This window comes from Saccopteryx leptura, chromosome 2, assembly GCF_036850995.1.
Source record: "Saccopteryx leptura isolate mSacLep1 chromosome 2, mSacLep1_pri_phased_curated, whole genome shotgun sequence".
Lineage (NCBI taxonomy): Eukaryota > Metazoa > Chordata > Mammalia > Chiroptera > Emballonuridae > Saccopteryx > Saccopteryx leptura.
This window is the reverse complement of record NC_089504.1, coordinates 341,524,391-341,550,681: the sequence shown is the minus strand read 5'-3', so window position 1 is coordinate 341,550,681 and position 26,291 is coordinate 341,524,391. Positions and strand designations below refer to the sequence as shown.

The following is a 26,291-nucleotide window of genomic DNA, read 5'->3' as shown; positions in this document are numbered from 1 at the left end:
CCACCAGAGCTCTGTCTCACCGGGCAACCCATTCACTGGTATGTGGAGCACCCAAGGCAAGGAGAAACTGGCGAGAAGCCACGGTAGAACTGATCAAAATGGAATTTGCTTGAGAAACTGTTCAGGCTACATCAGAGGACACAGCCCCACTGGGAGAAAGGCCAGATATTTCTTTGGAAAGATCACAGATGGACATCAAGGTCCAACAGGGTTCACAAATCCAACCTGGAAGCAGAGGCATCTTTCCCATTATTTTGGCAGGCCAGTCCAGAACCACAGTTATCTAAACTTCGTTTATTTTTTTACAAAAGTATGTCCCTTTCATACTGGATGGGGAAACCAAACCTTCTTTCCAATCACTCTGGCCTTTCTCTGTGTCCCAAATCTTGTTCAAGGAACACTTGTGTTCCAAAAGGTGTTACTAATAAGCATTTTGTCATTTTAAATTCCAGTCAACATTGATCTAAACAGGTTTCCTCAATGTAGGACTTCTCAGCTTTAAGAGCGCTAATGTGCAATGGCAGCTTCCGAGAGAAGCACATCATGTACTATATTTTTCAACTTTAAAAGAGCACAGAACCTTTTTTTTTAAAAAAAGAACAAGTGTTCTCAGGAACATAATATATGAAATGTTGTCATAGGATCAACTACCACAAGGGTAACTACAATGAAGGGCTGGGTCTTTACCAAGCTGGGAACAGGAGCTGCTTCTCTTGAACAGGATCCATGCTGGTTCTCTCCATTAGCAGCCACTGTGGACCTGACAAGATTGCTGGAGCACTTGGCAGCACCCTGAGGAACAGCTAATTACACCATGGAAAGCTGCCCAAACTCCCCATGCTCATCAAATGAGATGTGTGGTAACTGACCAGTGAACCTCAGAGAGGGGTCAGATAACTCTGCCATCTATCTACCTAGACTATGGCACAAAAAGTAGTTAAATTTTTTTTCCCTTTTTTTCTTTCTTTCACAGAGAGAGACAGATAGGGACAGACAGGAAGAGAGATAGAGAGATGGGAAGCATCAACTCTGTTGCGGCACCTTAGCTGTTCACTGATTGCTTTCTCTTATGTCCCTTGACCAGGGGGCTACAGCAGACCGAGTGACCCCTTGCTCAAGCCAGAGACCTTGGGCTCAAGCCAGCAAGCCTCGCTCAAACCAGATGAGCCAGCACTCAAGCCGGTGACCTCGGGGTTTTGAACCTGGGTCCTCTGTGTCCCAGTTCGATGCTCCATCCACTGTGCCACCACCTGGTCAGGCAAAAGTAGCTAAATTTGAGTATGGTTATTTTGTTTTGTTTTTATGTAAACACAACAAAAACTCTAATTTTGTTTAATAAACATATAACCAGTCATGGTGAGAATCCTAGACCAAAGATATGTTAGAAAGAAGGCAGAATGGCCTGACCTGTGGTGGCATAGTGGATAAAGCGTCGACGTGGAACGCTAAGGTCGCTGGCTCGAAACCCTGCACTGTGTAGTCAAGGCATATATGGGAGTTGAAGTTGGTGCTTCCAGCTCCTCCTCCTCTCTCTCTCTCCCCCTCTCTCCCCCCTCTGAAAAATTAATAAATAAATAATAAATTTTTTTTTAAAAGAAAGAAGGCAGAATGGCTCAATTGGAGCAAGTTGGCCCCAGGTGCTGAGGATGGGCTCCATAGCCTCTGCCTTGGGCTCTAAGAAGAGTCTGGTTGCTGAGCACAGAGAAATGCCCTAGATGGGCAGAGCACTGCCCCCTAGTGGGCTTGCTGGGTGGATCCCAGTCCAGGGGCATGCCAGAGTCTGTGTCTGTCTCCCCTTCTCTCACTTAAAAAAAAAAAAAAAGGTAAGCAAGCAGGCAGATATATGGTATTCCTGAAGAAAATCAACTAACTAGTTATTACAACAGAAACTGTAGAAGATTTATCTCCTCTAATACCTCTCCAAGGGCTCAGGAGAAGCTATATAAGAAAAGATTTATCTGAACAGAGAATGAATACATCATAGAGCCTAAAATTAAAAAGTTGGAAGAGAAAACAGACTTTCTCTCTCATACCTGCCACATGGCCTCTTTCTCTCAGAGCTATTCTAGCTACAGTGGGACGGCAACATACGGAAAGCACTTATGAGAACCACCAACAAACGGAGGAGGAAATGATGGCTAAACAAAGAAGGAGGTATAGACCAAGCAACAGGCTCACTTTCATTCAAACTTAAAGCCTTGAATTAACCTTAAAAAAAAGTGACTAGGACAAAGGCAGGACTCTGAGCAGCGTAGGGCTCCTTCCACTCCTGAGGAACACTTCAGTGAAACAAAGTGCCAGTGACTGCCAGCTGCTATGCTTTCTCCTCTTGTGTTATCTCTCTGACATCCTAGTATAGTAATAAAAATAACTACAAAAGGGTCTGGGGCTTTTTATGGTGACTAAAGGGGTTATATCATGATAAATGTTGACACAAGGCAAGAAAGAAAAAGTTTTCCAACTAGTCTTTAATCAACTATAATGTACAGTGGTACCTTGAGATACAAACAGACCAACATACGAATTTTTTTTTAAAAGATACGAGCTGCGACTTGGTCCATATTTTTGTTCAAGATCCAAGTGAAATTCCGAGATATGAGTCGTGATTTGGGGAGCTGCCGCTAGTTGGCACGTTGGCGCATGGGTCCAGTATCGGCAGTTTGATATACAAGTTGACTGAATTACGAGCTCGGTTACAGAATGAATTAAATTTGTATCTCAAGGTACCACTGTACTCTTATTTAATAACAAACACAGGATTCTAAATAAGGATATCAGAAAGAGTCACTTTTCCTCCCATAATAAAGGCAGATGTAAAAGGAAAACAGTCTTTTTAATTTTAGGGAGAGTACACATTCTTAAATGCCACTTCAATTATTTGATCCTTATAGGATGTTCAAGTAACATGACTAACACACGTTCGATTACTGAATTGGGAAATGGAACCATTCTAATTTGTTTTCTCAATCTGTTGGTTTGTAAGTAATCTAGTACCTACAACAAAACATCCCAAGTTTTTAAAGAGAAGCCTGTAAAATAATATATTTACCATATAACCACTAGAAACAAGGTAGATGTAAAAAGAAGAGGTAAATAAAGACACAAAATAGTTAATTTGATTTACTGAGATGAAAATAAAATGTAGTCATTACTCACCAGCATTTAAATGACATTCCTTAATCTGAAACTGAAGTTCATTTTCATTGGGAATATCCTTCCATGTTGCAAGGAAGACCTGGCGCTCTGTATGGGGAAGCAGAGGGTAAGGAAAGGTGCGCAGTCTGTCAACGCTCTGATTTCTGGGGCCTTGTGCCACTCCCCTTTGGAGTGCTGGCTCCTGCAACAGCAATCCAGCCAGGAGCAGTCTGGGCCCGGAGACGCTTCTTGGCTATGTGGAGCTGCTACACTCCAGGTCAATTAATTCCTCATCAGTAGCACTAAGACACACTGGGAAAGAGTTTACATCTAGGGTTTAGTTTTAGCTCTATTTTCCTATTTGGCAACTTTGGGTAAATTTGCAACCTTTCTGATCCTTAATTTCACCATATATAATTATACCTGCTCTGCTTAGCCAAAGAGCCACTGTAAGAATCAAATCAATTAAGTGCCAATATAATTTAATATGTACCAATACGCTAGTTTTATTAGATGGTGGTTTCATGAGTAAGGGAAGAGAGAAATGTCAACAACCACAGGAGAATACTAGTGGTTTATTACAATTTACTATACCAAAACGTGATAGAGACAGAAGTGAGCAAATTTTGGGAAAATGGCACTGACAAACTTGTTTGATGAAGGATTGCCACAAACCTTCCATTTGTAAAAACAAAACACCCTGCAGGACCTGCAATAAAATAAGGTATGCCTGTAGTCTGTATGCTGGGGTGACAGGGTTATTAAAAAACTGGCACTATGATTTAGAGAGCAACAGCAAAATAAGACCACTGAGACTTCAGCAACTAAATACAGTGGTACCTTGAGATACGAATTTAATTCGTTCTGTAACCGAGCTTGTAAGTCAGTCAACTCATATATCAAACTGCCAATACTGGACCCGTGCACCAACGCACCAACTAGCAGCAGCTCCCCGAATCGTGACTCGTATTTTGGAATTTTGCTTGGATCTTGAACAAAAATACGGACCCAGTCGCAGCTCATATGTTAAAAAAATTCGTATGTTGGTCTGTTCATATCTCAAGGTACTACTGTAATTAGCAATTATTAGAGCTTTAGAATTGCCTTACACATCCATTTTTGTTTTTTTAAACCTCAAAATACCTTGTACTTCTGGGCTATGTTCTGCCTAACATTAAGAGGAAGGGCAAAGGTGTATCTGGCAGCACAGGAGGGCATACTTACCCATTTTGCCATCTTCAACAAAAAGTACATTGAGAGGGATGAGGCAGCTGAAATAGAAGACATCAATGTTGTTTTTCACAGCCACCTGCCAAGAAAGAACACAGGAAAATTAGATCATAGCAAGCCAGGTAGAAGGAAAAGAATAGTTATGGGTCTTTTTTTTTAATTAATTAATTTTATTTTTTTTACAGGGACAGAGAGAGAGAGTCAGAGAGAGGGATAGATAGGGACAGACAGACAGGAATGAAGATAGATGAGAAGCATCAATCATCAGTTTTTCGTTGAGACACCTTAGTTGTTCATTGATTGCTTTCTCATATGTGCCTTGACCGTGGGCCTTCAGCAGACCAAGTAACCCCTTGCTTGAGCCAGCGACCTTGGGTACAAGCTGGTGAGCTTTTGCTCAAACCAGATGAGCCCGCGCTCAAGCTGGCAACTTCGGGGTCTTGAACCTGGGTCCTCGGCATCCCAGTTTGACGCTCTATCTACTGCGTCACCGCCTGGTCAGGCTAGTTATGGGTCTTGAAATACATCATTCTATTTCCTTTCTCCTTTAGACAGTGCAAAACTTCCCAAATCAAGAAACACCTGCCCATACATTGCAAAACATATCCTTATTCATTCCACTAAGTACTGTGAGAACCTGCAACTCTCTCTCTAGGAAGAAGAATGAAATCAAGGCACAACAAGTTCTGCAGCCGGAATATTCTACTCAGTTTTTTTGTTTGCTTGTTTCCAAAATTAATTGTAGCTGCTACTACCACTAAGTACCCATTATAATATGATTTCAAATCTTCACCATTACTGTCCCAAACAAGTAGGTGTCACTCCACTCCCATTTTACAGATGAGGAACTGAGGTTCAGAAAAATCCAGAGTAACATTCCTAGTACACAAAAGAACCAGGCTCAAATGCAATTTGACTCTGAAACCTGACTTTTTCCCTCTCTACAATAACTGGTCATAGGCTGACCAGGCAGTGGCATAGCGCATAGAGCGTTGCACTGGGATGCAGAGGACCCAGGGTTGAAACCCTGAGGTTTCCAGCTTGAGCACGGGCTCACCAGCTTGACTGTGGGGTTGCTGGCTTGAGCATGGGATCATAGACATGACCCCATGGTCACTGGCTTGAAGCCCAAGGTTGCTGGCTTGAGCAAGGGGTCACTCATTCTGTTGGAGCCTCCTGGTCAAGGCACATATGAAAAAGCAATCACTGAACTAAGGAGCTGCAATAAAGAATTGATGCTTCTCATCTCTCTCCCTTCCTGTCTGTCTGTCTCTGTCAAAAAAAAAAAAAAATTAAAAAAAAAAGAACTGGTCATACTGCCCTCTTTTTTTTTCTTTTGAGATGCCAGTTTTAAAGTTGTTCCTTTTATAAATCTTATTTCCTAAGTCCGATGGTTGGAAAAAGCTGTGGGCCACACTCTGGTAAATCTGATGACTATACGAAGGAAAAGCCTCTGAGCAAGCAAAGGAATGAATTTTCCTCTCACAATACAAGCTTCTGATTTAGGTAGGTTGTAATTCTACCAAGGCCCATTCAATTCAGAGCATGCTGTTTATATTTTTAAAAAAAATACAATAAATATTTTTATTCGGGGGCAACAGTGGTGTATATATTCAGAAGCAGGCAGATTATAAGAACCATATACCGTAAGATGGGAGAGTAGGAGGACAATTGTTTTAAACCACCACTTCCCACTGGTTTCTGTCACTAGTGACTTTCCTATTTATGCTCTTGGCACTGCAGGAAAACATTTCTCTCAGCAAGTTCTATAATCATAACCACACCTATTTCTCTTTCATTTGGCTCGAAGAAAATAAAGGGGGTAAAAAGTTCCTATCTAGCAGTACTATGTCCCCAATCCCCCAATCCCTTTTCTTTGGGACATATGCCCACACTTGAACAGCATATCTATCTCTCCATCAAAACTTTAGTTATGAGCTCCAAATATCCTCTTTCCAAAGTACTTCTAGTTCTTTTACATTTATTACCAACTCATCTTCCCCACCTTAAACCTTTATTTCCTCCTCCATAATTTAGTTATGTCTACTTGACAGTTTTTCTGTTCTCTCTCCCAGAAGAAGCCAACAAATTACTTTCCTCGTAACTTGTGTTTTTAACCTTTCAATTACCAACCTCCCAGGAGTTTCTGACCTATATCACATAATCTGATGCTGAAAATGCTGCGACAACAGGATTCTCAAAAAGCTTGAGAAAATGTAAGCAGAGAAAATAACCTCAGGAAAAGAGGGACTTGAGACATTTTAGATACACTAGAACACCACTCCAAAAGTTTTATACCAGCGTCGGTTTCTGGGAAAGAGGTTATTTTCTAACTAATGTGGTACTTGGCAATGAGAGAAAGAGAACTCATTTCAAATAAGGGCAGCAAGAGGATCTAGTGCCAGGCTCTCTGAAGGACATTCAGAAGTGTGGCTACAGAAAGGTCTTACTGAAATGCAAGTGATTGTTTACTATCATCTTTGAATATAAAGCAGTCTTATTTCCTAACGTACCATTCATCAAATATTTAGTAATGTCTACTATGTCCTAACCATCTGAGACATAAATACAGAAAATAAAATCCTTGTCCTCCAGGGGATATTGGTGGCACTTAACCAAAAACTTATATATCTTGTTCTTCGGAGGGAATTCGTATTCCAGTTGGAGCTTTTAATAATGCAACAGACACGAAAAGCTCCTCTAGGTTAGCAGCACTAAACCATTCTGCCTTGAGGACCCTTTTCATACACAGATGAAAGCCATGGACCCTCTTTCTGAAAAACATACATGCAATATTTTTTGGGGGGAGTTCATTTATTAAAGCTGGGGACAGTGAAACAAGGAAGGGCTAGGGTAGAAGAAGCAACAGGAGAGAGAACAGGCGCTCTGTGTTTGGCTCTCTAGAAACATTGTAGGAAAGAAGTGATCTAAGGCGGGGTTGTTACCAACTCACTGGAAAGTCAGAGAAAAAAAATCAGCCTGAGAGGAGCTGCCACCGCCCATTGCTGCCCCGGTTGCAAGTCTTGTGGGGTCCCTCCTTAGTGTTTAGGAGGTGCTCGCCTGTGGGGGGGAAGAGGGGGCAGGGAAAGGTGCAGGCATGCTCACGAGAGGGACAGTGCCCTTGCAACATTCTGACAGGCAATTTCAAGTGTTTCAGGGTACTCTGAAAACTGTCCCTGGACTTCTGTTTCAGACTAACTCTGAGAAGCTGGAAGTAGAGGCAGTGAATGCAGTGGTTCAGAACATGGACTAGGAAAGCAGACAACCTGATTTCAGATTTTGAGCGTCACTTATTACTCTGTGACTTTGAGCAAGTAGTACTCAGCTCAGTTTCCTGTCTGGAGAATGGAGATAATACTAAATGCATGGGTTAAAATACTAAGTACTATAACAAGTATCTGTTAAAGAAAAACTCCCTCCTCTTTCATCATCTTCTGTTTTACCTTTTTTCAATCAGTATTTTTCCATAATTAAGGATAACCATATTAGACTTTACCTGAGATCTTTTACATGCTCAAATATAGTACTTAGAGATCAGAAAAAATAAAAACCTTACTAGCAAACTGTTAGCTTAATGATTCTTCTTGCTACTGTACCTGGTAAAATATTATCTTTTGACAGGATCAACTGCACACAGGTCACTCTTTGAAAGGAAGTTGTTTCAGCTCTTTTCCATTAGGTTTTCAAAATCTGCATTTTGCAGCTCTCAAACTTTTACTCTCGGGTAGAACTGCATTCATTTCAAGAACGTATGGTTCTCTTGGATCTGGTCCCCACCTACCTTTCCAGCCTACTTCCTTAACCTGAATCACGTCAAAATTACTTATTCCCCAAACACTCAAAATCATAGCTCTGTGCCTTTTTACATGTTGTTCTTTCTACTTAATACAGTCTTCTGAAGCTTTAGCTGTCTGGAAAATACCTATTAATCTTAAGATTCAGTTTAAGCTTGCGATTTTTCAGGATAGCTCTAACCTTCCCCAGAGCACCCAGTACATACTCTTCCATAGCATAAAACACCGGTTTACCTCTGTGCCGTCCTCAACACAATGAGGTCCTCAAGTGCAAGAACTTGCACCTTTTCACTAGCACATTAGTGACTCAATGAATATCTGTTGCATGCAATGAAGAGGAAGATGTTGAGCAAATGGAATGAAATACTCATTTCTCATCCTTTTTTCTATCTCTACACCATTCATCTGCATAACAATCCCATCAGTAACATCTCTCATTACATAAATTGATACTCAATGAGGCAGGAATGGGGGGATGGGATGATATGTGGGCTCTTTTAGTTTCAAATCACCGAGCTAAAATAATATCTATATGCTATAAGAAAGAATAGCATAACTAGTAGATCACAACCCAACGAATGCCAGTTTCTCCAAGGATATGCCAATCATTTCTTGGGGGAATTAAGGCATTAAAAAAATCAAAGAAAAAACACAATATGAAGCCAGTTCATTCCAATCAAGATGGCAGCTACTTTCAAATAGAACTGAGTCAGTTTTATAGAGTACGTTATTTACTGCTTCCGAAGCAGAGGGAGTTCCTTGATTTTTGAAATTCACTATCCTGCCTGGCCTGTGGTGGCAACATGGATAAAGCATCTGCTTGCAATGCTGAGGCCACGGGTCTGAAACCCAGGCTTGCTTGGTCAAGGCACAGACGACAAGCAATCAATAAACAACTAAAGTGAAACAACTATGAGTTGATGCTTCTTGCTCTCCACCCTCTGTAAAATAAATAAAATCTTAAAAAATAAAAATAAAGAGCTTTAAATAACATCAATACTCAGCTTGCTTATGGGAAATCAATGATGTTGTATATACCCAACTGCCTACTTAGTATCTTTGCTTGGACGAGATCTCAAATGAACATGTCTAAAACCAAATTCCTGATTTCTCTTCCTCGTCCCTTAAAGAACCTGCTGTCCTTCCAAACTAAGTAAATGTAATACTGCAAAGCCATTTAATGGACTCCCGCTTCTGTACTTGCCTCTCCCACCCCCAACACCTAGCTTCCCCAGCCTTTTTTTAATGGGGTGACATTGATAAATCAGGGTACATATGTTCAGAGAAAACATCTCCAGGTTATTTTGACATTTGATTACGCTGCATTCCCATCACCCAAAGTCCAATTGTCTTCCATCACCTTCTAACTGGTTTTCTTTGTGCCCCTTCCCTCCTCCAAACCCCTCCCTGTCCACCACCCCCACCCAGTAAACCCCACACTCCTATCCATGTCTCTGAGCCTCATTTTTATGTCCCACCTATGTATGGAATCATATAGTTCTTAGTTTTTTCTGATTTACTTATTTCACTCAGTATAATGTTATCAAGGTCCATCCATGTTGCTGTAAATGATCTGATGTCATCATTTCTTATGGCTGAGTAGTATTCCATAGTATATATGTACCAAAGCTTTTTAATCCCAGTCTATTCTTGACACAGCAACCAGACTGAACTTAAAATGTAGGTCATCTCATAAATATTTTTCTATTCAAACCTCCATTGACTTCCCATCTCACTCAGAATAAAAACCAAAGCTACAATGGCCTCTAATCTGATGCCTGTTACCTCACTTTTATGAACTACAACACTCCTCCTGCTAGCTCCACGTCAGCCACAGGAACCTCCTGTTGTGTCCCTTGCACACCCCAGGCAGGCTCTTTTCTTGTGGCCTTTTGAATTTCTGTCTCTTTGCTTGAAATTCTCTTCCTTTAGTAATATGCATGGCTCATTCCCAGGCTCCTCTAGGTCTTTGCTTTCATCAAATACTATCTTTTCAGGCAGATCTTCCATGACCAATATATTTATAAAATTGTACCACCCAAGCTCCAATCCAGGAATATTTCACTCTCAGCTTTATTTTTCTCCACTGCCCTCATGTAACATACTATTTTACTTATGTGTTGCTTTACTGCCTGTTCCTATGCCTTGTACCCCGCCTCCCAGTAGAATATAAGTTCCATAAGGGAAGAGAGTTTTGTCTTTTGTTCATTCTGTATTCTCAGTTTCTAGAATAGTAACAGGCACCAAATTAATTACTCAATAAGAGGGTGATTGTAAAATATACTACTCAAAGTTCCTGACCACCAGGTTTAGTGAAGACATGAACTTGGTCTAAAGTTTCCAAAAGAACAGTACTTACTGTAAGCTGTTTCTAGTCTATTTCTTTAACAGGAGAGGAGAGTATGGACACACACACTGGGGTGGAGGCAAGAAGATGGGTTAGGATTAGAAGCAGAATACCAAGTAGCCCGTCATAAAAATGAAATTTCTTTGAAGCTGCATGCTATTCCATAATGCATCTATATGTTTTAATATAAAAATGTATTTTTCCGGCCTGACCTGTGGTGGCGCAGTGGATAAAGCGTCGACCTGGAAATGCTGAGGTCGCCGGTTCGAAACCCTGGGTTTGCCTGGTCAAGGCACATATGGGAGTTGATGCTTCCTGCTCCTCCCCCGTCTCTCTCTCTCTCTCTCTCTCTCTCTCTCTCTCTCTCTCTCTCTCTCTCTCTCCCCCTCCCTCTCTCTCTCCTCTCTAAAATGAATAAAATTTAAAAAAATAAATAAATAAATAAAAATGTATTTTTCCCTTTACCTTTTGAGTAAAACTGATGCTTTAGAAAAATCTGTCACATGCATTCTTCAGCTTCAGGTACTTCCTAGCAGTGTGTTTTTTATAAACTCTGGGTCACCAGAGGGGAAGGTAGTTGGGGGCTAGGTGAAAATGGTGAAGGGATTAAGCAAAGGAAAATAAAATGGCTCATAGACAGCAGACAATGGTGTGGTGATTAGAAAGAAAAGGGGTGGGGAAGGTAGAAGAGGGTAAAGGGGGATAAATGGTGATGGAAGGAGACTTGACTTGGGGTGGTGAACACATGATGCTGTGTACAGATGATTTATTATGGAATGGTACACCTGAAACTTATGTATACTGCTCACAAAAATTAAGGGAGTCGGCCCCATCTATGACACTGTGGACGAGACTAGGGTATTTCTTCCAAGAAGCAGGTAAACTGATCTCATTTGCACAAGAGCCACTTAACTATGTCTTCCCTGAATAGTCAGGTTTTTTATTCTTCCCTCGAAGATCTCTGTTGTGGGTATTGATAGTCCTATTTTCTGCTGCTTTAATATATAGTGTTTCCTTTATTCCTCCTACCTCAATGCCCCACTCATATTTCAGGTTGGGACCTACTCCTAATTTAGAGCTCTCTTTCCCCCTTTTGCCAACTTCTATTATGAATTTACCTTTGCCACCCAGCTTAGTGTATCCCAAGGTTCTCTTCACCAAGCCACAGTCGCAGAGCTCCAGGGAAAAGCAACCTGGTCTCATCTCTCCAGGCAGAGGAGAACAGAAACTCCATACCCACACATGCTGCAGATGGCTTTTCCAATCTACCTGAATCATTACCAGCTAGAAGCAGTGGTCAATGGGATTTGGACGTGAGCTGCAAAGTATAGAATTGTGACAACAATTCCAGTGCCATGTGGACTTTTCCTGGACTCCTATCCCTTGTGACAGCTCCTAACAGACTGAACTGGGGTTGGGTTGCATTTTTCAGGGATTTGGCATGGTGTTGGGGCCAACTTGGACTTGGTGAACATGTTAAGGACACTACTCTTTTATGGATTCTTGCTGTATTGGCCAAGAGTTTGCTTAAAGGCTTTAATCACTGTAAAAAAAAAATAGAAGACTAGATAAAGAATATGTGGCACATATACACCATGGTATACTATTCAGCCATAAAAAATGATGACATCGGATCACTTACAACAAAATGGTGGGATCTTGATAACATTATATGGAGTGAAATAAGTAAATCAGAAAAAAGAACTGCAGGATTCCATACATTGGTGGGACATAAAAACGAGACTAAGAGACATGGACAAGAGTGTGGTGGTTACGGGAGGCAGGAGGAGGGAAGGAGGGAGAGGGGGAAGGGGAGGGGGAGGGGCACAAAGAAAACTAGATAGAAGGTGACGGAGGACAATCTGACTTTGGGTGATGGGTATGCAACAGAATTGAATGACAAGATAACCTGGACATATTTTCTTTGAATATATGTACACTGATTTATTGATGTCACCCCATTAAAATAAAAATTTATTTATAAAAAAAAATTAAGGGATATTTCAAAATGAATATGAAGTGATTAAAAAAAAAGCATGATTTTTTTTATTAAACAAGAACATCAGAAAAGCAAACGACAAGTCAAAGAAAGTTGTTTGATTATGTAAATAAGATGCAAAACTAACTTTTATTTCATTGGTGAAAATGCACTGTACAAAAGGCTGAAAGTACTGGAGTATCTGCACGATTCCTGATCCCCTATTTTTGTGAGCAATGTATTTTATTAACCAATGTCACCCCAATAAATTCAATAAAAAAATAAAAGTTATATTAAAAAAGAAAAACAAATCTGTGAGTCACAACCAAATGGTGGTTCTTAAAATCAATTCAGTGGGCTGGAACTAGCATAAAAAATAGAAAATATCACAGTGAAATAGAATAGAAAATAGCAAAGTGCATGTCATGAAGAGTAATGCTTTCTGAAAGTGTTCCAGTTTTATGTATGTGTTGTGTATATATATATATACAATATAAAATATATTTCTTACTGCAAGTTGTAGTAAAAAAAATGTACAAAGCCATAATACTCATAATTAAAAGCAAGCAACGAAGAATGGGTTCAGTGAGCTTTGAGGATGCCTAAAGCAGATCACAGATGGCACTAAGGAGCAGATTACCTAACCCTCCATTCCTCTGGGCTGTCATGTGCAATGTGTGGCTATAACATTAACTTGCCTCTCAGGGACATCAACAGGAAGAGCAAGTAGAAATGATTCTGAAGCACTTGGGAAACACAAAAGGAGGCTATAAAAGCTTAATAATAATAATGATGATGAAGATTTTTAAAAGTTACTTTCAGTGGCTGCTAGGGAAAAAAGCAGCTTGTCAGCTTCAGCCTGGAACCAGCAATTAGTTTCTTGCCATAGTATCAGAAGCCTGCTGCAGTAGCTGCAGCCTCTTTATGGTGGCACAGCTGGAGATGAACAGTTAAATTAGTATTCTAACCTTGCTCTAGTGCACTGAAAAGTACTATAAAAAGGTACGAGATGAACTCAGTCTGAACTCTGGCAAGGGCAGCCTCTCCCCACCGAGAACCACAGGAGGCACTGCCATAAGAAAACCATAGCAAGTGGCATGCCGCTCACCTCAGAGTGTATCATCTGCTCTCCCATGACGTCACTTGTGACCTTTCTAAGTCCCTAACGAGTATTTTTCTCTTATTCCTTTTCCCCATTTAGACTTTGGAAAGATTTTTGCTAGCTGGTCCACATTAAGACCAGGCAGTGACGCCGACCATCTCCATTTCTCTGGGAAATGATGATTCACACGTGTTTCAAGCACCATGCTACGTAGTCAACAGATCTTATGGAAACGGCTCTGAATGACAGGTTTTTAATGTCACTGAAGCCAACTGTGTGATTTATATCACCTGAGACTCACGCAGAGTGGCTCTTTCTGCTAGCTGCTGAAGTTAAATTTACCTGTAGTTCTGCGTTTCTAAGTCAATGCCAAAATACCTACCATCTTTAGCTTAAATATGGTCTTCCATTTCAAACCCATGTGAAGGCCAGTGAGGAAGCCGGTGTGTGGCTATGGGTGGAGTAAGGGGAGGAAGAGCAGAAGAAGTCAAGGCAGTAAGGCGTGGGTAGATCCTATGAGCTCTACATACCATCATTAGGTTTTTGGTTTTTCTGCTTAGAAAAACATCAGTACAAGTTCTTCCAGACTGGCAATGTAAACCTGAGTATAACAGAGCAGTCGTATAGCAAAAATTAAGCAGCTGCCACAAACTCTCGTAGGACCATATCTTTGTGGAAAGGGCCACTGGCAGCTGTGTGTCTCACAAGAAACCCAGGTCAAGGGAAAATAATGCTAAGATACACTGCATCTGTTCCTGCTGCAGGTAGCTTCCTTGTTTTTAAAGTTTTACGTTAGGCAAAACAAATCAGAAACTTACAGCAAACGTACCTGTGATCTGTTTCTGCCACTATACATCTCACTTGCCACAGTATACTGACCAATCTGGTTACTATCCAGAAACCTTTATTAAATGCCTCAAATTATCTTTTGTCAGCACCTGCAACAAAACTACTTTATAGTTTCAGTTGCTAGAAGTAAACGGCAATATTTCCACAGGCCTTTCAGCCTGCCTGACAGATAAACTCCCCCGAAGATAAAGTCTTACCTTAAACAAGTTCTGCCAGACCTGTATGAGCTCTAAAGCTTAAGGCATCCGTTTGTTTCTTTCCCTTTAATGACAGCTTTGTGTACCTTGCTAGGACTGGCTGACGTGTCTTTGGTTGCAGCTTTTGCACCTTAGAATACTATTTACATTGACAACATGAACTGTTTGCTGTGTAGAGCTTATTGTTCAACCTAAAAATATACTTTATATTGAACTGAATCACAAAATGGTTAAGACAGTACTAGTAAACTGTCAGTTAAAGTGATTAGATATCCCACAGCCCAGTTTTGTATGTCATGGGGCAGAGGACCCAATGGAAACACAATAGAATAACAGACTTCAGTAGTGAGAATGAATGAACATTATTCTAACTAGTTTCTAGACAATAGGCATACAGTCTCAGATTAGTTAGCAAGTCTGAAATCAAATAGGTTCACAGGTGTGCCTACATACTGACTGGTATGTTATCTAACCTTAATGTGGACAGAAGAAGGGCATGTGACTGTCAAGGTGACTGGACACATGGGCAACACTACAGAGATGCTGTTTTGGGGTAGTTTCACTGGAGAAACAGTTCATACATGTATAGGACAGAAATTACTGTCAGAAGCACAGCATGAGCTCTGTAACTGAGTTCTGTACTTTTACATTTAGAGTACCTGCCTTCCAAACCTTTAGTGGTTTCTGGGAAGAAATGTTAGCACCAAACCCAGGACGCCACTCATTTACACACTTTTCAAAAATGATTAAATAATGTGTTCCTTAGTCTCCAAACTATAACTGATACTAAGTACATTTACCAGTTTTACTTCTAACTGGTTTTTCTTAATAATCAGAATAAACTGACAGCTATTTTCAGTACACACAAATACATGTCCTTCCATACACTTAGGCTTTCCTGAAGTAGAATAAAAAGGAAAACAAACTCAAACTGAGTTTATTTTCACTCTAGGCCCACTGACTGATTTTCAGGCTCCACAAGCCTAGAGTCAGACAGAAACTTGTCTATGAAACTCCCGCTGTAAAACGAGGATCTGAGATAGAATTTAAAGATATATTTTAGTTCAATAAAAAGGACTTCCTAACAGAGTTTTACGAATATGAAATGCGCCATTTTAGGGAAGAAAATCATTATTCATGTAGCTCTTGAGACTCCAATCACTGCTCACATAGGGTAAATTCCATCAGAATTAGGGTTTGAAACAGACAACTTTAAAACTTACCTCTTCCAACCAAGAGATTTTACATTTTTTATGTTTTACACTCACATAGCTCAAAGCTTTTCTCAAGTTTTACTTTCAAGATGTATGGACCTCAATAACATGAGGCCTATGCATAATCCCCACATAAAAATATTGAATAGAACAAATTATTTTCTATCTCACTGAGTATAATGCTACAGCAAAATATAAAAGTGCACATATGCATGAGGGAAGAACATGGCTCTCAAATGGGTTTCCACCCACCTCTGGAAAATCCCAGTCAGTTCCCTTTAATCCAACCTATAATGTACCTTTAATGTACATTAAGGCTTTGGAAAGTACCCTACTGCATAAAGATCACATAGTTAAATCTATTTTCCAATCATTTATCAAACCAGAAACACAAAACTGATTCCATTTTTCATCATTAACTCTTAACTTACTATAAAAATGGCTGGGATTTTTATAGATGAAAACCCACAAATCACTTTTATTGATACTTTAGAACTACTTTGTAAATACATTATCATTTGCATAAGATTCACAGCATTGCCCTGGCCAGTTGCTCAGTGGTAGAGAATTGGCCTGGCGTGTAGATGTCCCAGGTTTGATTCCCCGTCAGGGCACACAGAAAAAGCTGACCATTTGATTCTCCATCCCTCCACCCCCCCTTCTTCCTCTCCTGCAGCCATCCATGGCTTGATGGTTCAAGCAAGTTGACTCTGGTTGGTTGCTAAAAATGGCTCAGTGGTCTCTGCCTTAAGTGCTAAAAATAGCTCAGTTGCTGAGCAAAGGAGCAACGACCCTGATGGGCAGAGCATTCCCCTAGGGGACTTGCCAGGTGGATACTGGTCAGAGAACATGCAGGAGTATGTCTTTCTGCCTCCCCTCCTCTCACTTGAAAAAAAAATAAAGAAAAAGTTCATAGCATGGGCTTCTGTTACACAGGTAATTTGAACTCAGCAGCCCTATGAGTTGTGTTCTGAGAACTAAACTCTGGGTTTCAGGAACAACTGTCTCTTGTCATTGAGGCCAAATTTATGCTCCATTAGAACACCTCTGCTTATCAGAACAGAGTTCTTGTCTACTGCTATGGGTGATCATTCAAGCAGGGCAGTTGCTACTAACATATTCATAAAAGAGATTTCCAGAAGCAAGCTAAGTGCTGGTTATATTAAGATAAAAGATATAGCCTAGTAGTATATTGAGATCTTGACAAAAAGGATAAGGAATATTCTCAAAAAGAAGAACCTAGTAAGAAAAGGAGTATTTTGATTCCCGGCCAGGGCACACAGGAGAAGCACCCATTTGCTTCTCCACCCCTCCGCCGCGCCTCCTCTCTGTCTCTCTCTTCCCCTCCCGCAGCCAAGGCTCCATTGGAGCAAAGATGACCCGGGCGCTGGGGATGGCTCCTTGGCCTCTGCCCCAGGTGGGCAGAGTGTTGCCCCCTGGTGGGCGTGCCGGGTGGATCCCGGTCGGGCGCATGCGGGAGTCTGTCTGACTGTCTCTCCCGTTTCCAGCTTCAGAGAAACACCAAAAAAAAAAAAAAATTAAAGGAGTATTTCATATATAAGATACTCTACTTCTCAGATGAGATTAAAAGATATGTTTAAAGTCCTGATGTGACACAAAACATACATTAAAAAATGTGGGGGTTTTTTTTGGAGAGGAGACAGACAGGGAAAGAGAGAGGCAGGGGGCGGGGAGGAGCAGGAAGCATCAACTTTCCCATATGTCCCTTGACTGGGCAAGCCCAGGGTTTCGAACTAGCAACCTTAGCATCCAGGTTGACACTTTAGCCACTGAGCCACTATAGCAACTTACACAAAATTTGAAGCAGCAATATCAGAAAGTAATTTTTTCTTTTCTTGGGTAGTAAAATGTTTTCATCTTTCATAACCAGAGTCCACCGCCTACATTTGCTAATGGAATATTTCAGGTTCTGTCCTGTCTATAGGGGTTATTTCAACACTGGATCTACCTGTCTGACATGGAGATCTCTTATAGCTCCCAAAAGATCTACCACGTTAGGGATTCAACATCTATTCAAGCAGCATGTGGTCCCATAAAAGCAACCAGAGCACAGAGTCCTCAATTGTGAATCTTGAAAGACCAAAGGAGACCTTAATACGGAACTCATTTGCCCTACACAGCACTCAAGAAAAGTCAGCAAATGCCAAGCTGGTTTGCCTCATTTGATGGAAGCTGCTGAAAATGTCTCCCATTTTTTCTGGTACAATAGCTAGAACTGTGGGCTTTCTGAGTGTGAATGGGCATATGTAAGACATGAAATATCAGGGACAGGCTCCATCTACAACTGATTTTGCCACAGGCTGGGACTCCAATGTAGGAGTAACAAGGGACAGAATTTTCTCAGGGCCATATACACTGGCAAAAATAAAAAAACAACTTTTGGCTGAGAAAGATCTTAAAGATCTGAATAAACAGAACTGTAAGACTGTGTCTTTTATAGCTAGCATTTTCAGCACTTTCTGCCCTAATCATTCAAAGGTTAAATAAATAGAACTGATGAATACTGCTTTGTTTTAGACGAGATGTTCAAAGAAAAAAACCGAGACATAATTTCTTTCCCCTAATTAATACTTATCCTCTTATTAAACAACACTTATGTGGGGTTTAAAGGTGATAGGTAGACAGAAAGATAACAAAAACTATTTATACGAAAGGACCAATTCTCTTTTTTTATTATGTGTTGATTTCAGGTGAATAGCTTAGTGGTTAGACAATCATATACTTTACATAGTGTTCTCTTCGTTATTTCCAGTACCCACCTGGCACCATACATAGCTATCACAATATTATTGACTGTATTTCCTATGCTGTAGTTTCTTCCCCGTAACTATTCTGTAGCTACCCATTTCTGCTTCTTAGTCCCGTCACCTCTTTCACCCAGGACCTAACCCCCCTCCATCCCTCTGGCAACCAGTTCTCTCTTTGCATCAAGGAATCTGTCTCAATTTTGTTTGTTCATTTATTCCATTCTTTAGATTCCACATATAAGTAGAACCATTTGTCTTTCTCTGACTGACTTATTCCACTGAACATAACATCCTTTATGTGGAAAAGACCAATTCTTTATCCATAGAGTCACCTGTAGGGTGAAAAAGGTAAAGGGATTAAGAAATGCGCCCTGGCCGGTTGGCTCAGTGATAGAGCGTCGGCCCGGCGTGTGGGAGTCCCAGGTTTGATTCCCAGCTAGGGCACACAGGAGAAGCGCCCATCTGCTTTTCCACCCCTCACCCTCTCCTTCCTCTGTCTCTCTCTTCCCCTCCCGCAGCCAAGGCTCCATTGGAGCAAAGTTTGCCCAGGCGCTGAGGATGGCTCTGTGGCCTCTGCCTCAGGCGCTAGAATGGCTCTGATTGCGGCAGAGCGACGCCCCCTGGTGGGCATGCCGGGTGGATCCCAGTCGGGCACATGTGGGGAGTCTGTCTGACTCCACGTTTCCAACGTAAGCAAAATACAAAAAAAAAGAAAAAGAAAAAGAAATCCAAATTTTCTGTTACAGAACAGTCACGGGGAGGTAAGGTACAGCATAGGGATTATAGTCAATATTCTCGCCTGACCAGTGGTGGTGCAGTGGACAGACCATTGACCTGGAATCCTGAGGTCCCTGGGTAAAAACCTCAAGGTCACCAGCTTGAACTCAAGGTCGCTGACTTGCGCCCAAGGTCGCTGGCTTGAGCAAGGGATCACTGGCTTGACTTGAGCCCCCTGGTCAAGGCATGTATGAGAAAACAATCAACAAACAACTAAAGTGACACAACTACAGTTTGATGCTTCTCATCTCTCTCTTCTCTCACTCTCCCTTTCAATCTCTCTTTCTCTCAATAATAATACTCATAATAATACTATTCTAATAACTATGTATGGTGTTAAATGGGTGCAAGATTTATTAGGATGATCACTTGGTAAGGTATGTATATCTAATCACTGAGGTGTACACCCGAAACTAATATACTAACATATGTCAACTGTAATTGAAAAATAAAAATTATTTTAAAATGCAAAAAAAAAAGAAAAAGAAAAAAGCACCTAAGTCTCCTAATTGCAAAGTAATGTAGAAGAAAGTAAAGAAGATACTTTTTAAGAAGGTGCTCTATCAGACTTTCAGGTAAAAATAGTAGACTAAAAATCACATTTGGCCTGACCAGGCGGTGGCGAAGTGGATAGAGTGTTGAACTGGGACGCAGAGGACCCAGGTTCGAAACTCCGAGGTCACCAGCTTGAGCACAGGCTCATCTGGTTTGAGCAAAGCTCACCAGCTTGAGCCCAAGGTCCTTGGCTTGAACAGGGAGTTACTTGGTCTGCTGTAGCCCCTGGTCAAGGCACATATGAGAAAGCAATCAGTGAACAACTAAGGTGCCACAACAAAGAATTGATGCTTCTCATCTCTCTCCCTTCCTGTCTCTCCCTATCTGTCCCTCTCTCTATGTCTCTGTCACAAAGAAAATCAATAAAAAAAGCAAAAAAAATATTTAAATTTTCTTTCTCCTGGAAGAAATTCTGCCATAATTAAAATAAATTTAAAAGCATACATTCATAAAGACAGGGAAGAAAAAATTACAATAATAAAATGTTGGCAGCCCTGGCCAGTTGGCTCAGCGGTAGAGCGTTGGCCTGGCGTGAGGGGGACCCGGGTTCGATTCCCGGCCAGGGCACATAGGAGAAGCGCCCATTTGCTTCTCCACCCCCGCCCCCTCCTTCCTCTCTGTCTCTCTCTTCCCCTCCCGCAGCCAAGGCTCCATTGGAGCAAAGATGGCCGGGCGCTGGGGATGGCTCCTTGGCCTCTGCCCCAGGCGCTAGAGTGGCTCTGGTCGCTGGAGTGCGAAGCCCCGGAGGGGCAGAGCATCGCCCCCTGGTGGGCGTGCCGGGTGGATCCCGGTCGGTCGGGCGCATGCGGGAGTCTGTCTGACTGTCTCTCCCCGTTTCCAGCTTCAGAAAAATAAAAAAATAAAAAAATGTTGGCAACTGTAAAACGGATGGATTAGTAATAAACACCACACAACTCTCAAGGCTTAATTAAGAGTGCCAGCACCTCTGAAGCTGTATGAGGGGAGAGGATGCTAAAGGAAAGAGGATTAAGATGCTGTTAGAGTATTAGCTCCCCACCTCCGTTCTAAGTTACCTTAGCTCTTCAGCCCTACCTAAAACTAAAGATTGATTCTTTTAGATGAGATAAAATAGATGGTACTTTGAAGGGTATGCCATGCATAGTTGCGGGGTGGTTAAGTGAATTTATACATATTGAATACTAGGCTCTTCAGCCGTCTTTCCCAACTTAGCTCCTACAAGACTGGCAGAAAGCCTGCACTAGACAGGAAAGTCAAAGATATTTTTGGAAGAATTAAGCCAACCCAAAAAGAAAGTATTAACATGTAGTATTCCAGTTGCCCTCAGTGATGGGTTAACTGGGGCTCCTGTCCTGGGCCTCATGGTTTAACGGACCGGCCATACTCCGATCCACTACTGGCCTCCCTGCAACCAGGGACAAAAGAATCCACAGGGTGAGAGACTGTCCAGGTAGAACACACAGAATTTCCTAGAGGGACAGCCACAGCACTGTTTCCAGGGCCTGCTGGAGATACTTATACTGGCCACTTTTCCTGAGGGTCCGTAAGCTTACCCTTAGGCTCATGGGATGGCCAAAGGGAGTAGGTAGGATACGGGAGGAGAGCAGGCTGTAAAATGGAGTTCTCCAGTTGTCATTCTGGGAATTTTAGCAAAGAACCAAATGGAAATCCTGGAACTGAAAAGTACAATATCTGAAATGAAAATTATACGGAATGGGTTTAACAGAAGGTTGTAGTCTATAGAAGAGCCAGTACACTTGAAAACAGATCAACAGGAATTATCCAACCAAAACAAAAAGAAAAATAGCCTCAGTGACCTAACAATACTGGTGGTTTAACACACGTTTAAGTTGGAGTCATAGAAGGAGAAAAGAGGTAACTGGGAAGAAAAAAACTTTAAAGAAATAATGAAAAAACTTTTCCAAATTGGGAGAAACTATCAACTTATAGATCTAAGAAGTCCAGTGAACCCCAAGTCATAAAAAAAAAAAAGGAAAAACTTTTAGAAAGTAAAGCAAAAGGAGAAAGAGATGAAAAATAGGAGGGAAAAAGAGATTGGTCCAGGAGGGTCAATGCCCAAATAATAAGACTTCCAACGTAAGAAAGAGAAAAATGAAGGGAAAGCTACAAAAAAGTTTTTTAATAATTCCCAGAATTGAAGGATACAGTTTCCCACCTTGAAAGAGTCCAATGACCACCCAGTACAATGGGTGAGGAGAGACTCACACTGAGGCATGCCACTGTGAAACTTCAGAACAGGGTAAATAAAGGACTGTATGAGCTTCCGTTGAGAAAGAGCACAGCACAAAAAAGAATCAAATGACTTCAGTCTAGAACCCTGGTCGGCAAACTGCAGCTCGTGAGCCACATGCAGCTCTTTGGCCCCTTGAGTGTGGCTCTTCCATAAAATACCACGTGCAGGCGCCACCTCGGTAAGGAATGTCCCTACCTATATAGTTCAAGTTTTAAAAATTTGGCTCTCAGAAGAAATTTCAATCGTTGTACTATTGATATTTGGCTCTGCTGACTAATGAGTTTGCCGACCACTGGATAATTTCTAACCTAGAATGTTATACAGAAACTATGAAACAAGAAAATAAATAAGACATTTTAAAACATGTGAAGTCTCAAAAACTTCATTCTCTACAAACGTCTTCTCAGGAAACAAGTGGAGGATGTTTTTCACCAAAACGAGGGAGTAAACAAACCAAGAGAAGAAAGATCCAGTTGGAGTGCGAACACAGAGAGATGCAGGGAAGGGAGCCCCAGCGTGATGGTGAAGGGAGCGCTCCAGTGCAGCTGTTACAGGTGTTCAAGGAAATCCCTCTAGACCGGAGCAGGGCAAATACTGTACTACAGGTGAGACTTCTAGAAAGTGAAACTGACAGAATATTTTGAAATGTCTAACCTCACCGGAATTTGAGATTTAATATAATTAAAAACACAGAAAATTAAGCAAACAGAGACAGGTATTAACTAGTAAATATTGAATTATTTATGAAAATATCACACTTTAGCTCAGTTTTTGTTTGTCTGTTTGTTTTAAGAGTATGTTTATGGAAGCTGGGGACAGTGAAACAAGGAAGGGCTTAGGGCAGAAGAAGAACCAAGAGAAAGACTAGGCGGGGTTGCTTTGGCTCACTGAGAAGTCAGAGACAAGGGGCCTTTGATGGGCCTGACCTGTGGTGGCGCAGTGGATAAAGTGTCAACCTGGAATGCTGAGGTCATCAGTTCAAAACCCTGGGCTTGCCTGGTCAAGGCACATATGGGAGTTGATGCTTCCTGCTCCTCCCCCCATTCTATCTCTCTCTCTCTCTCTCAAAATAAATTTTAAAAAATCTAAAAAAATAAAATTAAAAATACTTTTAAAAAAGGGGCATTGGAGACAGGTTCAGGGTTAGCCCAGGACAAGCTGCTGCCACCCACTGATCCCCTGGTACAAGTCTCTCTTAGAGTTTAGGAGATGCATGCCCATGGGGGAAGAAAAGGGGGTAGAGAAAGGTTCAGGCACAATATCCTAGTTCAGCTTTTAAGAATATATACAGTCATGCCTGACCAGGTGGTACGCAGTGGTTAGAGCATCGAACTGGGATGCAGAGGACCCAGGTTCAAGACCCTGAGGTCGCCAGCTTGAACGTGGGCTCATCTGGTTTGAGCAAAGCTCACCAGCTTGGACCCAAGGTTGCTGGCTCAAGCAAGGGGTTACTTGGTCTGCTGTAGCCCCACAGTCAAGGCACATATGAGAAAGCAATCAATGAACAACTAAGGTGTCGCAACGAAAAACTGATGATTGATACTTCTCATCTCTCTGCATTCCTGTCTGTCCCTATCTATCCCTCTGTCCCTGTAAAAAAAAAAAAAAGTATATACAGTCATAAAAATGTAAACATTAAACACTGATTAAAGAAAATTCTAGGCTAGCTCTATCAGGAAAAGAGCATAGGAAACATCCATGTAGACAATGGCAGTGAGTAGGGAGATGCAGAGGAATACTTAAGATGAAAAAATCCAGAAGTCACAATATAAGCTTAGTATTTAGATATAGAGAGGTAAATATAAAAAGAACCAATTAAGAGACGAGAGATCAACTCTGTGGAAGGAAATATTGGGAATCATGTTGGGGAAAGAAGGCTGGGAACTGGATTTTTCTTAACTATAGAACTAGTTGATTCTTTAAACCATTTTTATAACCCTGATAAAATTAAAACTTGAACAAATGGTGCTATCACTGTTCTCCTTATAAGAGTTTATAGCCCGAGTGAAAAAGGTGAAGGGATTCAGAAGTACAAATTGGCAGTTACAAAAGAAGCTCCCGGAGGGGGAAGCTAAACTTCACTCTGTGTAATATTTATAACTTGGATTTAGAGACGGTTTTTAAAAAAACAACCGTCTGCTCTACATCAGTACAGTAGAAAAACTTTCTGGGTTCCAATCTCTACTAGGTATTTAATTCTTGTCTCTAAAGTATAATCTACTTTACATTTTAAGAGGAAACGGTGTCTTTTTAACCTTCTGATAGTGTTTCAAACAGACTATAAGCCAATAATGTAGTCTGATGAGCATTTTAATGAGAATTATTTGTACTGAGTGTTGCATTACAGTTCTGGGAGCTGGGGTCCTATATATTGATATCAAATTAGCTAAAACACATGCTGCATTTAAAATTTCATTTCCTCAACCCCCAGATATTCCCCCCCCCCCCCCGATTTTATAGTCTGGAGTACTAGGAAAATACTAATTTTTCCTACTTGAGCTCTAAAATTTAAACATTATGTAAATATAATGTTTAATTGCCCATCAATCTTGATCTAGCTTTATGTGGATCTAAGGTTTCATTGTTTTGTTCTTCCTGGGACAAGAGCAGAATGGCAGCTGAAATGTAAAGTAACCTACCCACCTTGGGCAAGCCGTTAGTTTCAACTTCCATCAGCAGACATTAAATAGAGCTATTTACAGGTGTGAATTTTTTTTTCTCTTTTCAAGTTTTTGCTTATCTTCTCCACTGGGAAATGCCAATTAAAGAGAAAATAGCCATAATTATGACATCCCTGAGAAGAGAATCCATGAGAAAAACATGCTGAATCAGCAGCTGCTACAGATGGAACTTTTTTTCCTAGAGAAGCTGAGATGCTTTATTACATTCCATTTATTTATTTTTATCCTTTTTTGTGTGTGTGTGATCGAGAGAGAGGAACAGATAGGGACAGACACAGGAAGGGAGAGAGATGAGAAGCATCAATTCTTCATTGCAGCAACTTAGTTGTTCATTGACTGCTTTCTCATATGTGCCTTCACTGGAGAGCTCCAGCTGGGCCAGTGACCCCTTGCTCAAGCTGGAGACCATGGAGTCATGTCTTTGAGCCCACGCTCAAGTCAGTGACCCTGCACTCAAGCTGGTGAGCCCGTGCTCAAGCCGGATGAGCCCACACTCAAGCCGGCGACCTCGCTGTTTCAAACCTGGGTCCTCTGTGTCCCAGTCCGACGTTCCATCCACTGCACCACTGCCTGGTCTTTATTACATTTCATTTAGATGGAAAGTATTTCAGTTTGCTTTTTATAATGGCAGGTTTATATAAAAAGCTTTGGAGGGAGCGGTCTGGACTAAGATTCAGTATCTGTTATAAAGGTTTCTACTCGAATGGTTCATTTCACTGAATGGGAAAGGGAAATGCAAATAGGAAAGTAAACTGACATTTCTTTATTTACTGTTTCCTTTTAAAGAGCAGAAAATTTGCCCTGGTTTCTGTGACCCAAATTCCCTTTCCTATTTCTAAAGTAAAGCATTTTTGCACTCATGCTGACTGTCCTCAAATATTAGGCTTGAGGCTCTCTGGGCCAACAGGAGGTTAGATTTCAATAAAAAGGGGGCAGATGTAGATTTGGGTTAGCTACTTACTTTAGGATTCTGTGCTGGAAAAGCCCCTTAACACTTTACTCTCATCATAGTAACAGCCAGTTCCATCTGCACAGAAATCCTTGTTATGTTCCTCTAGTCTGAGCCAAGTTATATTGTGACTCACTCATCTACACTCTAAATCATTATACTCTTTGCTGGAAAAGAGGCAGTCAACTATTGTAGCAACAAGGTAGTTAGTGAACTGGCAAACAGGCTTGTTTTTTTGGGATTTAAACTACTGAGAAGCATTAGTTTTAACTTCAAGTAGTTTTACTGTTGATGTTTCACCTTCAGTACTAGTATCTCACACTGCTATTTCCAGAAGAGTAAGCAATGGAATCCCACCTGTCTTGACTGGAAAGTGGAAGGTGGTATTTTTCTTTAATCACTTTAAACATATTTTATCCTCTCATTCTGACTATTCTATCATTTCAAGTTCTTGGTAGAAGGACTGCCAATCCTCTTTGCTG

General features: G+C 41.1%; 1 protein-coding gene across 4 annotated transcripts in view; it reads right to left on the bottom strand.

Annotated features, from left to right (window-relative positions):
- The window catches only part of AP2B1 (adaptor related protein complex 2 subunit beta 1), a 129,620-nt gene that overhangs the window by 12,577 nt on the left and 90,752 nt on the right, over window positions 1-26,291 (bottom strand). For all 4 annotated transcript variants that reach the window (XM_066363887.1, XM_066363889.1, XM_066363890.1 and 1 more), the window contains 2 exons: window positions 4,360-4,444; window positions 3,157-3,243 (listed from right to left, as the gene is read on the bottom strand). In XM_066363887.1, coding sequence (XP_066219984.1) covers window positions 3,157-3,243; window positions 4,360-4,444 — 172 coding nt within the window. The remainder of the gene's footprint in view (window positions 1-3,156; window positions 3,244-4,359; window positions 4,445-26,291) is intronic.